General features: G+C 41.6%; 1 protein-coding gene across 1 annotated transcript in view; it reads left to right on the plus strand.

Moving 5' to 3' along the window:
* The window catches only part of ADCY10 (adenylate cyclase 10), a 66,605-nt gene that overhangs the window by 13,538 nt on the left and 37,842 nt on the right, over positions 1 to 15,225 (plus strand). The window contains exons 9-15 of the mRNA XM_006193970.3: positions 1,855 to 1,973; positions 2,989 to 3,065; positions 4,888 to 5,077; positions 7,470 to 7,525; positions 11,403 to 11,556; positions 13,664 to 13,856; positions 14,394 to 14,480. Of these exons, the coding sequence (XP_006194032.2) occupies positions 1,855 to 1,973; positions 2,989 to 3,065; positions 4,888 to 5,077; positions 7,470 to 7,525; positions 11,403 to 11,556; positions 13,664 to 13,856; positions 14,394 to 14,480 (876 nt within the window). The remainder of the gene's footprint in view (positions 1 to 1,854; positions 1,974 to 2,988; positions 3,066 to 4,887; positions 5,078 to 7,469; positions 7,526 to 11,402; positions 11,557 to 13,663; positions 13,857 to 14,393; positions 14,481 to 15,225) is intronic.

A 15,225-nucleotide genomic window follows, 5' to 3' on the forward strand; every position in this document is an offset into this window, starting at 1 on the left:
ATTTTACAGATGAGGATGTTGAGGTAGAGCTAAGGCTACTGAGACAGGATGAGATTAAGTTTTGCTCAGTCAGTGGTGGGCTGGGATTCAAACCCAGGTAGTCTGCCTTCCTAGTCTGTGCTCTTAACCACTATGCCCAGCGAGCTTTCACTACACATATATCTTCAATCCAGTGTATAATGAAACTCCCAGAGATTTTAGGTCAGGTTTCTAGTAATCGTCATACCTCTGAAGCTGTAATTTCTTTTAATCCCCACCTGCTATATCTATACTCCCAGTTCCCCTATCAGTGTCATGGGAACTTGGGGTCGGAGCAGGGGGGCGGGGGTTCCCCTCTGGCTTCCGGTGTTCTCAATCTGCTCTTAATCAGTTCAGAGAAAAGTGATGTGATAAATTATCACAGAAGTGTTAGTGAGACTTGGTTCCCCATCTCAGGTGTTTTTGTATCTCTCTGCTCTTAATTACTGCCCCACACTCATTCACTCAATAAGCATTTATTGTTCTGAGGGAGTGGGGACCTCCAGCCCAGTGTGCTCCAGTACCGTCTTCCATATTCATCCACGAGTCTCATCAGAAAAGAGCACAGAACCTAAGGGAACAGTCTTTAGTGTCTTGCAGACACTCCAGGCAGTTCATGGAGGGACAATTCTTGGGTCCAACAATTCCCAGCTGTGTGACCTTAGCAAGTCATTGAACTTCTCTGAGACTTGGATTATTCATGAATCATAATAGGGATATTTAAATAGGGACAGTATTTGCCTCAAATGATTGCTGGAGGTTTTAAAACATTTATGTGTGAAGCACTTGTTGCGATGCCTCGTTCACAGTCAGCACTCAGCAGATGAGAGCGGCTGGCCTCACTGCCAGAGCGAGTCAGATACTCACCTGGCCACACCTGCAGGTCAGATTTCCAGGCAAAGCAGACCCAATGGTGCCCCAAAGGGCTGCCCTCTGTCTCTTCGCAGACCTGGAATCAGGGCTTCCCCCTCATGTCACCACAGAGCCCAGGGCCAATTAGGATATGACACTTGGTCACTTTCTTTTCAGAGAGGGTTGAGGAAATTGAGGCGTTTTGCTGTTCTTTTGCATTTCATCAGGATATAACATATATAGGCTCAAATTTTTAACCCATTGGCTTTAATTTATTTTGCCCTTTTCTTACAGAAAATGGCATCTGACTGAGGTCATTTTTAAAGTGACTGATAGTAAAAGTGCCAAGCTTTAGTGTTTAATCTCTACCCGAAAGAGTTAGCTTTATGCAAAGAAAAACCACCTCCAGCTTAAGCCTTTATCCCCGAGAATAATGAATAATAATAATATCTGAAAAGAACTGCAGAGTTTATAAGTTATATGTATAGACATATAGATGTATAATGTTAATCCTTTTAGTAGCCAAACTTCAGGAAGTCTAAGTTATACCCATTTTCAGGTTGATAAGCTGCAGTTGATAGAGTATAATTGCCTTGTGCAAGTTTCTACACTTGTGAAGTAGCCTGAGATTTTCTGATTCCAGAGCTGGTGATTTTTCCACTACCCGAGCTGCTTCTTAAACTTAGTATCTTGCAGCCTAAGACCTTGGCCGCAGGCAGAGCAGACAGGAGGGTGAATACAGATAAGCTCAGTACAACCCACGTGTCTGGAGCCAAACAAGCCCTTCTCGGGTTCAAACCCTACTGCTCATGATACACTACAAGTTACATGAAGTTTACTAAAATTAAATTGGTGTGAGAGAAATCATGATGAAATTTGTCTCAGAAAGTGAAAATTGTTGCTCACCTTCCACTGGGCCTTCTAACTGGTCCCGTTTAAAGCTGACTGTCCAGCAGCAGTGTTTGCTGACTCTCTCCCTCACAGGGCTGCTCCTTCCTCTGTGTCTTTGGTTTCCCTGGGGAAAAGGCACCTGATGAGGTCACACATGCCTTGGAAAGTGCTGTGGATATATTTGACTTCTGCTCTCAGGTCCACAAAATCCAGTGAGTAATGATCCTGACTGCATCGGGTCCCTGACCCTGTCGTAGGATACAGGGAGACAGGACAAGGGGCAGGGAAGAGGAAGGCAGGAGAGGGCTGTCCTTGACTGAGTACCCTTCTGTCTGCATTCGTTATTCACCTAATGTACAGGTAGGGTGAGCAAACCCAACCTGATGCCATAAGATGGGGGATGGTAAAGCCCAGGTGGGGAAAGGACACTCCTAAAAAGTCAAAATGTACCAGGTCTGTGATATAACCTAAATGGGTTGTCTCTCCACACTTCAGACTTACTTCTTGGTAGAGGTCGCACTCCCAACACCATGTTGGAGACCTGAGTTGATTTTTAAGAACTGAGAGATAGAGTGAGTCCTTGGGTTGGAAATTTATATATTGATCTGACCTCAAGATGGTCCACTGAGTAAAACAGTTGAGACAGGTTTACCGTCCTCAACCCTGGCTGTCCCCGAGCCTGAGCACCCCAGTGACCCTGACTTGCTGCCTACTCTGGTCTGCTCTGACAGGTGCCACCCTAGCCCTAAACAGTCCACCTTCTCAGCCCCTAGTTGTGTATGCATGCAGCTGTCTTCCTGTATTAGCAAAGTTAACTTTTGATGCCACACATTATACCTGAGTTACTTCCCTTCAAAATAATGACTTTGTTCTTTTTAAAAATCAAAAAAGATAGTTAAATTGTTTACAACCACAGTCACTCTATGTTGAAAGTCCATTGGGGTGACGGGGTAATCTTCCTGAAAAATAGCTCAGACGAATACTTAATAATAGCAGAAAAATGGACTGAGTTATCACCTCTAAGAACTTAGTTCTGTGTCTCCACCGCTCCCGCCTTTACACCTCCAGGCCATGTACCATTGCCCTAAACTAACTACAAAGGGAAGAGAGTTATTTCTTGCAAATCCCTTCCTGCCCCTCCCCACCCTGTTGGTCACCATGCCCCAACACTCCCCGCCTTCTCTGTGCTCATTATCTTTATCTCTTTCCCCACAACCCCCGAGCCAGCACTGTTTCCATCGGCGTGGCCAGCGGGATCGTCTTCTGTGGAATCGTTGGACACTCTGTGAGGCATGAGTACACAGGTGGGCCGAGCTAGCTTATCTCTGTTTCTCCTTCAGCCTTGCCACTGGGCTGTGAGGGAAAAAGGACGAAAATACGCGAGACGTTTGCCCTCAGAAAGCTGATAGTCTTCCAGATGGAACTAAGCCATGTAGCTTTGCCCCTTGACAGCTCAGTGATTGCAGAGTGTGTATTTTTGGGGCTATGACTGACTATAAAAAATATGCAGTCATTAGAGGGGAGCGGTGGGAGGCCATGAGCTCGTGGAACAATGAGCCTTTATAATAACTTCCTGTTAACATTAAACAGTTACTCTTCTTAATTCCTCGGATAGGTTAGGACTACTTATTAAAAATTATGACTATTGGCATTACTGATAAATAGCACTAATCTCAAAAGAAAATAGTGAGTAGATATTATCACAAGATTTCACTGCTTTTCTCTTTAACCCAATTATTGGGGCCTTAAATGTTCACAAATAATACATCTAAAATACTGGGTACATCCAAGTTACTATAATAGTTATGTCTGAAATGACACAATGTCTGAGATTTTCTTCAAAATGATACAGGGTTGAGGGGAGGGTATAGCTCAAGTGGTAGAGCACATGCTCAGCATATACAAGGTCCTGGGTTCAATCCCCAGTACCTCCTCTAAAAATAAATAAGTAAACCTAATTACCTCCCCCCTCCAAAAATTTTTTTTCTAAATAATAATACAGGGTGGACAGTGCATGGCATTGAGGAGGGGCAGGACTGGCCATGGGTAGTAGCTTTTGGGATTGGCAGATGGGTATATGGAGATTCATAATACCATATGTTATTGTTTGGTCAAATTTCCCCATAATAAACAGTTTTTTTTAAAAAGGAATATCTTAATCAAAAGTATTCAAGTTTATGTTAAAGTTGAACATTTAATGCCTGATTAGTAGTATTAACTGAGGACTTACTAGCATCCCAGCACTGTTCAAAGTGTATTAACTCATTAATCATTATAAACTACCCACTGTTATCAACCCCATTTAACAGATCGGAAAACTGAGGCATGAAAGAGTTCAAGTAATTTGCCCAAGTACTTTGCACTTAGTAGTTAGAAGTAGAGCTAAAGATCAAACCTGCACAGCCTGGCTTCAGAGTCCTTGCACTGTAGTTTATCTCTTAAAATATCCCCTAAACCAATCTTCCACACCCTCCCCTTCCAGCCACATTTACTCACTCTTAAGAAATCACCAAACGAAAGTTCATGCATAGGAACATGCAGACCCAGTTTTGTGCCTCATTTGGAGGTCAGTGTTACAGGCTCAAGCTCATGCTTGTCCGTCTTATAGCAGCCCACCCGGTATACCTCACCCGAGAGCCCTCAGGCCTGTGACCATCCCACTTAACAGAATCTTCTGCATATTCAAGGCCCTTCTTCCCTGAGCAGAACATCCTCTTATCTTCCCAGATGAGGTAGCAACTTTATGAATGGCTGATTGAGTTACTCCCTGTATATTTTAATATTTTTTATTGAGTTATAGTCAGTTTACAATGTTGTGTCAATTTCTGGTGTACAGCACAATTTTTCAGTCATACATGAATATACATACATTCATTTTCATATTCTTTTTCCCTGTGAGCTACTACAAGATCTTGAATATATTTTCCTGTGCTGTACAGTATAAACTTGTTTATACTCCCTGTATATTTTAAAATAGCCATTGGCTCAATCTGGGTAGTAGAAGGTGAGATTGCAAAAGGAGTAAAGGGTGACAATGCCATTTGGGGACAGTCTGCCTCAGATTACACTCAGTTCAATGGCTGTTTTCTACCTGCTCTTTGCCTTTCTCTCTCCCTCCTCCTATAGTCATTGGTCAGAAAGTCAACATAGCTGCCAGGATGATGATGTACTACCCGGGAATCGTGACCTGTGACTCCGTCACCTACAATGGCAGCAACCTACCAGCCTACTTTTTTAAAGAGCTTCCAAAAAAAGTCATGAAAGGTGTTGCAGATTCTGGACCAGTGTATCAGTGTTTGGGCCTTAATGAGAAAGTGTGAGTGTGGGGCATTGATCTTGCAGTAATTTTTTAGTAAAGAAGTGGGAGAACTATGATAGCAAAATGAGAGATCCCCTCATTTGAGGATCTGTTTGGACCCAGATAGGGCCAGTCACCAACCATTAACTATAGATCATGTCAACTATGCGGTCAGGTGTTGGTAAGGCTAAAACACCTCCTCTAGGTGTTTACTGAAATACATCCCCTGAAAACCCAACTTGGTCTCTTACTTTAGGGCTTAAAGTCCTTCAGAATCTCCCAGTCATTTTCATGATAATGTTCAAATTCCCTGCAGTGACATACAAGGTAACCACCTGCCTTTCCAACCTCATCTCCTCCAGTGCCCCTTCCTCTGGGGTATCTGAGGGGCTTACCCTCCCTTTCAGTCATTCCATCCCCAGTCTACTGAGGACACCAGGGTCATATTTGGAAATCCAGCTCAAGGATCTATTCCCCTCTGAAGCTGCTTCTGGAACTACCTAACCCCCATTCAGACAGTTCAGTCTTCCCTCCTCTGCATAGCTCTGTAGCACATGTCTCTACCAGAGCACTCATAGCACTCATAGCACTCATCACAACCACTGCCTGGATGTGCTTTTCACTTCCTACACTGGGAGCTTTTTGAGAGAGTGATTATTTCTCGCCATTCTGATATTCCCAGTGCTTGGTAGGCATCCATAGTGATGAATAAATGGATGGTGGATGGAAATTGAAAAGGTATTATTCCTTATATTAACAAGCTAGAATCTAGGTCTTAAAGGGGTCAGATAACAGAATCAGGGCTGTCATTGGTTCAAGGAGTCTTTATTATTCACCTTTGTATTCCCAGGGCTCAGCACTGTTCTTGGCATGTGTAGACCATCAATAAAAAGCTGTTTGAATAAATGAATGGATAAGAATTCTTGTGAGCCCTTATTAAATATTAGGCACTTTTACATCCATATCAAGTATATGAGGTAGAAATTATTATTAACTCCATTTTATAAATTTCAAAACTGAGACTCAGAGATGTTAAATGACTTGTCCTGGGTCATAAATCTGGTAAGCAATGGAGCCAAGGTACAAAATGCCACAATAATGCTACATTATAGTCAATCACAAAACCTCAGTGGTATATGACAATATATGCTTCCTTATCTCTCAAATATATGGGGTTCGACTGATCTTGACTAGGCCTGGGGTTCAGCAGGTTGTTGGCTGATCCAGAATGACCTCAGGTGGGATAACTGAGAATCTGGGCTGACATAACTGGGACAGTTTGACTCTGTGTGTCTCATCTTATATCAGGCTAGCCCAGGCATGGAGTCGTGGCAATATCAGAAGAGCAAGAGAGAGCAAGTCTAATGCCCAAGCTTTTTTAAAGCCTCTATATCATGTTTGCTAACATCCCATTGACCAAAACATTCACAAGGCTGAGTCAGAGTGGGAGGGCGCTGCCAAGGTATGTTAACAAAGGGCACAGATACAAGTAGGGGTGAAGAAGTGGGGCCCTCAATCTACCACAGAAAGCCAGGACTATCTGAGTCCAAAGTCTGCCCTCACTATGGTTTCTCTATACTGTCTCTGCAAATAAGAGACTGTGGGAGTATACATGCAAATATGAACACGGCCTGGTTCCTGTCCTGAAATCTAATGGGCAAGACCAGCATACATACAATTTGCTGTGTATTACATGGGAGACTTCAGTATGTGCTATAACAGAGGTGTAACAAAGTAGGATGATAGTATAGACAAGGGAGTGGTCCATGTGTCTAAAAAGGCCCCTTCAAGAGATGCTGGTTGACAGTAGGCAAGCATATGCCCCTGGCCTAGCTTTAGATACTGACTCTGTCTGTATCCTCTGTCACCACTAGCCATGGGAATCTTGGGCAACCCTAACTCTCTGTATTTCAATTTTCTCATTTGTAAAATGGACATAATAATATTAATAATACCTTCTTAATAAGGTTTTTTGTCAGGAGTAATGGAAACGATACATGTAAAACACTTGAGACTGGGCCACCCCCAGAACATGAGCTTTATTTTTTAAGCAGTTGGTGGAATCTTCCCAGGATGTGAGACAATGTATCACATCTAATTTTATTGGGTCCCCTGTTGAGTGTGTGGCTTCCCGAGAGGGAGGTCAGTTCTACCAACGCAGACTCAACAAGAATTTATTGAACAAGGTACCAGGCTCTCTGGTAAAGGCCACAACATAGGTTGTTTGGAGACTCTGTCACCAGAAAGGAACTTCTCCTTTCCCTTCCTTTTGGTAACTGCATCCCTGACTCAGAAAATAGACTCTTGTTAGAGATTGAAAAGGAGGCTTTCTGGGAACTAAAAACTAGTCCCTCTGTCTCTCAGTGTTTCCCTGTTTTGATGCTAATGTCTTGTCTTCTCTTCTCTTCAGCATGTTTGGGATGGCATACCTCATCTGCAACAGAAATGAGGGCTACCCTTTGCTGGGTAGGTAGTGGGCCTTGATTTTTAAACTTCTTTATTGAACTACAACAAAACATTCAGAAAAGTACCCCCATGATAAGTCTTCAGCTTAATGAATTATCACAAAATGGACATATAACCACCATCCAGGCTGAGGAATAGAAAAATAGCAGTATTCTGCAAAACGTCACATGAGTTAGCCCTCTCTTTACCCAAAGACTTCTTTATTTTTTTAATTTTATTTTTTTGGGGAGCGGGTAATTAGGATTATTTATTTATTATTTATTTATTAGTGGAGGTACTAGGGATTGAACCCAGGACCTCGTGCATGCTAAGCACACACACTTCCACTGAGCTATACTGTCCCTCTTACCCAAAGACTTCTTATACACTAAATTAGTTAGGTCTGTTTTTAAAATGTATATAGATGAAATCATACATTGTGTAATTACATAAGTCTTTTTAAATCAATAGTATTTTATGAAATTCATTCGTGTTGTTGAATGTAGCTATACATCATTTTCATTGCTATGTAGTACAGTTGGCCCTCTGTATCTGCAGGGTCAAGTATCCATGGATTCAAACAACCACAGATCAAAAATATTTTTTAAGTGGAGGTGGGTATAGCTCAGTGGTAGAGCACATGCTTAGCATGCACAAGGTCCAGGGTTCAATTCCCAGCACCTCTTTGTAAAAGAAATATATATATATATATATTTGAATTTCCAGAAAATTCCAAAAGGAAGAACTTGAATTTACCACACACTGGCAACTATTTTACATTGCATTTACATTGTATTCCATGTTATGATTAATCTAGAGGTGATTTAAAGTATACAAGAGGCTATGTGTAGGTCATATGCAAATACTACACCATTTTATATAAGGGATTTAAGCATCCGTGGACTTGGGTATCCCCTGGGGTCCTGGAACCAATCCCCTGTGGATACCAAGGGATGATTGTATTCCATTTTATAAATATACAACAATATATTCATTATGTTTTTGTACATTTGAATCGTTTCAAGTTATTATTCCTATGAATAATGCTATAAGGATTCTTGTGCAAGTCTTATGGTGAACAAAGTTATGCATTTCTGCTGTTGAGTGTGTATATATATATATAGGCAAAGAGTACAATTTTGGTAGATGATGCCAGTTTTCCAAAATGGTTGTATTTGGTTATATTCTGACCCATTCTGTTGGGTTTATAGTGGTATCTCATTGTGGTTTCCATCTGTGTTTCCCTGGTGTGGTTGAGCTCTTTTTTCAAATGTTTACTGGCCATTTGGAAATCATCTTTTATAAAGTGTCTGTACAAATCTTTGGCCTACTTTTCAATTGGATTGCATTTTGTATAGATCTTTTGGAATTATTTATGTATTCTGAAAATAGGTCCACTGTCATTGGTTTCTGCTATATGTAGCTTCTCCCATTCTATGCTGGCCTTTTGACTCCACTAGTGATGTCTTTAATGAACAGAATTTTTTATTTTAATGAAATCCAATTTACCAATCTTTTCTTTTATAGTTAGTGCTTTTCTATACTGTTTAAGAAATCTTTCCTCACCCAAAAGTCATGAAGATATGTTTCCAGAATCTCTTCCAGAAATTTTGTTTTACCTTTTACATTAGATCTACGATCCACTTGGCAGTGATGTTTTTGTGATTCTTGGTGATAGCGACTGATAGGGACCCTATCATAAAAAAGCTAACTCAAGACGAGACAGGGAAGTAGACATAAAATGAGGGAGGGTTACACCCTCTGAGAGAAGAGATTCAATGAAGATTAGCTTGTGGATTCTGAAGGCAGTCATTTCTAGTAACACTTGTAGCTTCCTTCTGTTAGACCTGAACATCCCAAAAAGTGTCATTCTGGATTTAAATCCTGGTCATAACTGTGTTAGCACAATTCAGAGGATGCTCTGCCTCAAACTTTGGGGGAATATTAGGACAGCATCTCGATGTCACCAGAGTCTAAAGATGGCAACAGTTCCAGAACGGCAAGAGCACCTGGGCCAAAAGCAACGCCCCACTTTCTCTGTGTTCAGGTAGTTCGCAGAGCCTGTAGGCTTGTCACTCCTTATAAGTCCAGATGCCCAAACTCCTGAAGGCTAGGAAGGAGAAGGAATGCCCATTCTCACTGTCCTCTGAGGCCTTCCTTTCCATCCTGGGGTATGTTTGTTGTGATAATGATTGACAGTAAATGGAAGTCCTAACCCCCTTTCTACAAGATTGAGGACTCACTGTGATAGTCATATTAGAGCACGGTGGTATACTATGCAATATATTTCTCAGTCTAGTCTAGTTGCCTTTTTGCCTTGAGTTCACCACTGTAAGGAAAAACCAGGTCCACATATCTTTCCTTAAAGCTATAACCAAAAACAGACTGTTGGAGGTTAGGAGTATGGGAAATACCCTTCTATTACAAGAGCTCCTGTAAATGAAATTTTATTTGCTGACAACAAAACTAAAATGAAAAAAGGTGTTTTCTTTTTTAGGGTCAAAAATGCATACAACAGCCTCAGATATTAGGGTCTTGTTTAAATAGAGACAACATACATGTAGTTCAAGTTGAGTTAGCTTCACTTCAGAATCCAGCTAAAAAGGCAGTCCCTAAGTTCTTACCTGTATGTACTCTATACAAACAGAACACAAAAAGCTAGAAGATTCTGCTGTGTGGCCTTCTGGGCCTTATCTTCTGAGTTCCTATGTGAGCCTCAGACCAAAGAAAAACCCTACCCATCTCACAAAACTGAAATTCGAATGCATTTTCAGAAAGGGAATGTTTCCCCTGAAATAAGCAATATGGTGTATAGAGTAGTTCCCACTAGATCGTAGCCAGAAATTCCCATTACCAAGTAAACACTTAGCTTCCCTGTATGAAACATCTACACTCAAGGTAGTGGTTTTCAGTGTTTTAGATAACAGTTGGGTGTGTGTTTACTTGATCAATGGGTAACCAGATGGGCCCTCCTCAGTGACCTCCCCAGCAAAGAAAGAAAAGTCAGCCCCACTGGGTCTCCAGCTTTTTGGACAGAAATTTGTCATTTCCTTCCTGCCCACCAGGTTTCAAAGATTGTAGGCTGAATTTCAGATTTCAGTCAGGGTATCCTGTTACACATACTTAAAAACACATAAGAAACATAAGACTGATGGGGCTGGAACCCAATGTGACTTTAATTTTCTTCTTTTCCTTTTCTAAGTGTTCTATATTTTCTACAGTGAGCATGTGTTAGTTTTATAATCAGAAAAAAAACTACAATTTATTTTTACCAAGAATTTAGGTTGTTCTTAGGGTAGAATTAATCTATACATGATTTTTTTTTAAAGCAAATTGAATTTTCCTCTCCACTGATAATGCTTCTAGTAGCCCTGGGATAAGTATAATTTCTCATTTGCAAAGAGCAAGTTTCTTTCACAGAATTGGAGATAAAAATATTTCATCCATATTGTTGAACATAGGAACCCGAACTTCAATAAGTTTATTTCTTAGTGTAATAATCTCTAGTTACCTCTAGTGTGTTACAGAAAAAGAGAAAAAAGAAAAGAAAACAAACATTAGTGTCAGATAGCCATGGTTTAATTCCTGGTTCTGTAATCTAAGCAGATCTCAGTTTTCTGCACTAAAATTAAATGGACGTCATAATGAGCATTATAAGAATACTTTCCCTCACAGCTTGTGGGGATAAAAAAATCTGTAAAACCACATTGTTAACTGAAAAGTTCTAAAGAAAGATTTTTTTAAAAATGTAAAGTGCACAGGACCTAAAGAAGCTGCATGAACAACGCCTTGGAAACCCCCGGGGTGTCCTTAGAAGCAGTATCACTAGGTGCTTTTTTTGGTGTCTCTGTTTTATGTTGATTGGGTTTGCTCCCTTTTTAAAAACTAAAAATAACAGGACGTGATAAGGAGATCAAATACTTCATGTGTTCTATGAAGGAATTTTTGATGTCTAACTGCAGCCGGGTCCTGATGTACGAAGGATTATCGGGCTATGGAAAAAGCCAGATACTTGTGGAAATTGAGTACCTGGCCCAAGGTGAGAACCACAGGTGAGTGTCTTGCAAATGAGCATTTTTTTGTGAGCCCAGAGAATCCCGATATTCCGAAGAGTTTCACTCGTTTTAATGCTCCTCTCCTTTATGTAAATTGCCTTATGTAGTCTGTTCACAATCTATCAGTTATTATTGGGTGTCATGTCTCTTGTGCTAAATAATTAATGATAGACCTACTGAACTGAGAAAATGAGAAGCTGAGCTGACCCCTGGAGATCTTGATTTTATGCCAGGAGGGGCTTGGATATTGATATTGTAAAGTTTTCTAATATGCAGGCAGTTTGAGAATGACTGGTTTAGATGTTGAGTCCAAGGCTAGATGGAGTCTGCAGAACACACATTAGATTATTTGTGTAGTCGACAGGGCATCACCAGTTCAAACCATTCAGCCCTGAGAGTATGGTTAGAGAGTAAAAGGCCTCTGGACTTTCCTCTGGAAGTCAGGGCTAACACACTTACCTCATGCTGTCTGTCTCTTTTCATGTAATGGGTGTCATGCGGGCTCCCTTTGGGACAACCCAGCTCATGGAGGTGAACAGTATTGTACTCAATAACAGTGATGATGCCAAGACAATGGCAGTGGTCTCTCACATCCTTTCACCATCGAACCTAAAGGCTTTAAGGGGAAAATTCTTATTAACTTTACATTATTTTTAGCTGTGTTTCTACTCTTTTTTAATGTCAGGCCCGAGAAAGACTAGTTTTAAAATATCTTTAACATTGCTGAGGGGATAACTCAAGACAACCAGAAGACACTCATTTCTTCATTTATTGCATCGCTTATTGAGTACCTACTATGTTCCAGAACCAAGAACTGCATGGGTTTGCTAGAGCTGCCAGGACAAAGTACCACACACTAGGTGGCTTAAACAACAGAAGTATATTGTCTTTGTGTACAGGAGGGTAGAAGTCCAAGATCAAGATGTTGCAATGCTGGTTTTTTTGACAGCTGAGGGATGATATGTTCTGTGCCTCCTTCCTAGCTTCTAGTGGCTTGCTGGCAATTGTTGGCGCATTGGCTTGTAGAAGCATCACCCCAATCTTCGCCTTCATCTTTACATGACATTCTCTCTGTGTGCTGTCTATGTTCAAATTTCCCCTTCTTATAAAGACACAGTCATACTGGAGAAGGGACCCACCCTACTCCACTAAGACCTCATCCTAACTTACCTAATTACATCTGCAATGACCCTATTCCCAAATAAGTTCACTTCAACATACGCATTTGGGGAGGGGAGCATAAATTAACCCACAACAAATTCCAAAGCTTTGAAGATGAATAATAACTGATCCCTGCACTCAAAGAGCTCTCACAAAAGAGCAGGAGAGAGAGAGAACAGTAAAAATAGAATGTAGCGAGGACAATGACAGAAGCATGCAACTGCGTATTGTAGGAAGCTAAGAGAAAGACGGGCATGTAACCCAACCTTGGGGCATCAGGGAATAGTTCCAGGAGGTCACCCCTGAGCTGAGATTTATGGACGAACAGGAAATGAGGGATTAGGAGGAATTACAAGAAGTAGTAACACCCCAGGCTGAAGAGGCAGCAAAAACAAAGACGTAGAAGAAAGAACTGGGTATGCAGGGAACTCTCACCAGTTTGTTGGTGGTGAAGGATAGACTGCGGGCAGAGAGTAGCAATAAATGACATAACGAGGCCTTGGAAAGTCTTACATGTCACAGAAAGGAATCTAAACTTAACGTGTAGGCAACAGGAGCATTGAAAATCTTACGTAGGAGAGAAGATTTGCATCTATCTGGACGCTCCAGGCTTCTGTAAAGGTGATGCTTTCAGAGAGTCATGGCGCCAGGCAGGGATAATACCGTGCTCTTTGGCAGTTTAGGTGAGAGTGTGAGGGCCTGAACCAAGGCGGTGGGGGCAGGACTAAAGAAGAGGGGATAGTTACGTTAAACTGTCAGGGTTTAGGGATGTAGTGGAATAAGGGAGAATATCTGAAGCACAAATAAAGAACAGCTTCCAGACAGCTCAGGAAATCTGTCATGATAACCAAATATGAAGGGTCAGAGCTTTCCTTCAAGCTTTATTGTTTTCAAAAAATATATTTTAAAATGCTCTTCTGATTCTTGACTTTCTTACAAACAGGACTATTGCTATTGGGTTGACTAAGATCAGCTTCCATCAAAATTTTAATACCATCCAGATACTCATGGCCAATGTACTAGGTCTGGATACCTGTAAACATTATAAAGAACGACAGACTAACCTTCAAAATAAAGTCAAGGCACTGTTGGATGAAAAGTTCCATTGTCTTCTTAATGACATCTTCCATGTGCAGGTAACTAGCTAGCATTAGACTTCTGCAAGAAATAGTGAAGGGGCAAGTGTGGCCACTCCTCCCTGATCCTTTATGACTTTGCGTCTCTTTGGCCTTTATTATCCTTTTCTTTCCTCATCTGGAGCATCCAGGTGTTAAGGAAATGGCCCCCAATCCTCCTGGAATGAGCATGCACCTTCCTGAGATATATTGGAGGTGTCCAGAAATACCAGATGCAAGAAAACCCAAATAGTCACCTGCTGACCCATTTTTTCCTCACCTTTCCATCATAGCCACACTATCCTAGCTAGTCCAGAGCACAAAGTCACCCTGCTCCCACGTGTAACTGTCAATACAAAGATGAGACTGTGCCCTTCCTTTCCTGTGTCTATTAGATTCAATGACATGGAGTATTAGAGCTGGAAGGCATGTTATGGACTATCTAACACATGAAGATTTTAAGACACAGGACAGTACAGTGATTTGCCCAAATTCATACAACTAGTGGTTCCCTTTGCTACTTTCCCACACTCAATATTCTCATAATTCTTTATACAGTTCCCCATTTCACGAGAGGTTTCCAAGATGAGCACCTCAAGAAAACAAAAGCAGTTGGAAGCACTGTTTATGAAGATCTTGGAGCGAGTAAGAGCATCTATGGGTCAAATAATGGGGAGGAGGAAACTGGGCATCTCACCACAAAGCTGGGTGGCCTCAGTCCAACGGCAGGAAGCTTTAAAGTATGTGAAAGCTTTAGCCTAAAGTGTTTCCTTTCCCTCCATCCTTCTGTTAGTGGATAGAGGGACCCCTAAATCAGGAAGCCCACCAAAGTGTGGGTCCATGCCGCCAGCTGGGAAAGAATGCACGCAGGAGAGGCAGAGGGATGAAGTGAACAGCCGCTTTATTGCTCAGAAGGGGGAAGTGGAAAGAAAGTGCCGGAGCTGAGAAAGGAGCGGGGAGCCGTCAGCCAAGGTGGCCGGTAGAGACAGCTCTGGCCAGGTCCAGGTCCAGCTGTGGGGTCTTTTGTTAGGAGGCTTGGCCAGTGGTGGTGGTAATTATTTCCTGCTATAGGCTCCTTCCTCAGAGCTCAGCCCTGAAACAAAAAGCAGTTAGCAGAAACTTCAGCGAAAAAAACAAAGGAAGAGATACTGGGGTATGTCCTCGGATTTTAAGGCGCCAGCCTTGGGGTAAGAGAAATGTCCAGCCTTTCCATCAGCTGTGCACTTCCTCTCCCTTGTTGTTAATTAACCCAGGTCCGTGAGTCCGCCTCATCACCTCTCTCACTTCCCAACCTCAAGCTTCTTTGCTGTTTAGAATTTAATTATGCTTGAAAGGAGACTCTTTTTTTTTTTTTTTTAAATATCTTTTTTTGTTTTTTGAGACTTGTAAT

The sequence above is a fragment of the Camelus ferus genome, chromosome 21 (genome assembly GCF_009834535.1).
Source record: "Camelus ferus isolate YT-003-E chromosome 21, BCGSAC_Cfer_1.0, whole genome shotgun sequence".
NCBI lineage: Eukaryota > Metazoa > Chordata > Mammalia > Artiodactyla > Camelidae > Camelus > Camelus ferus.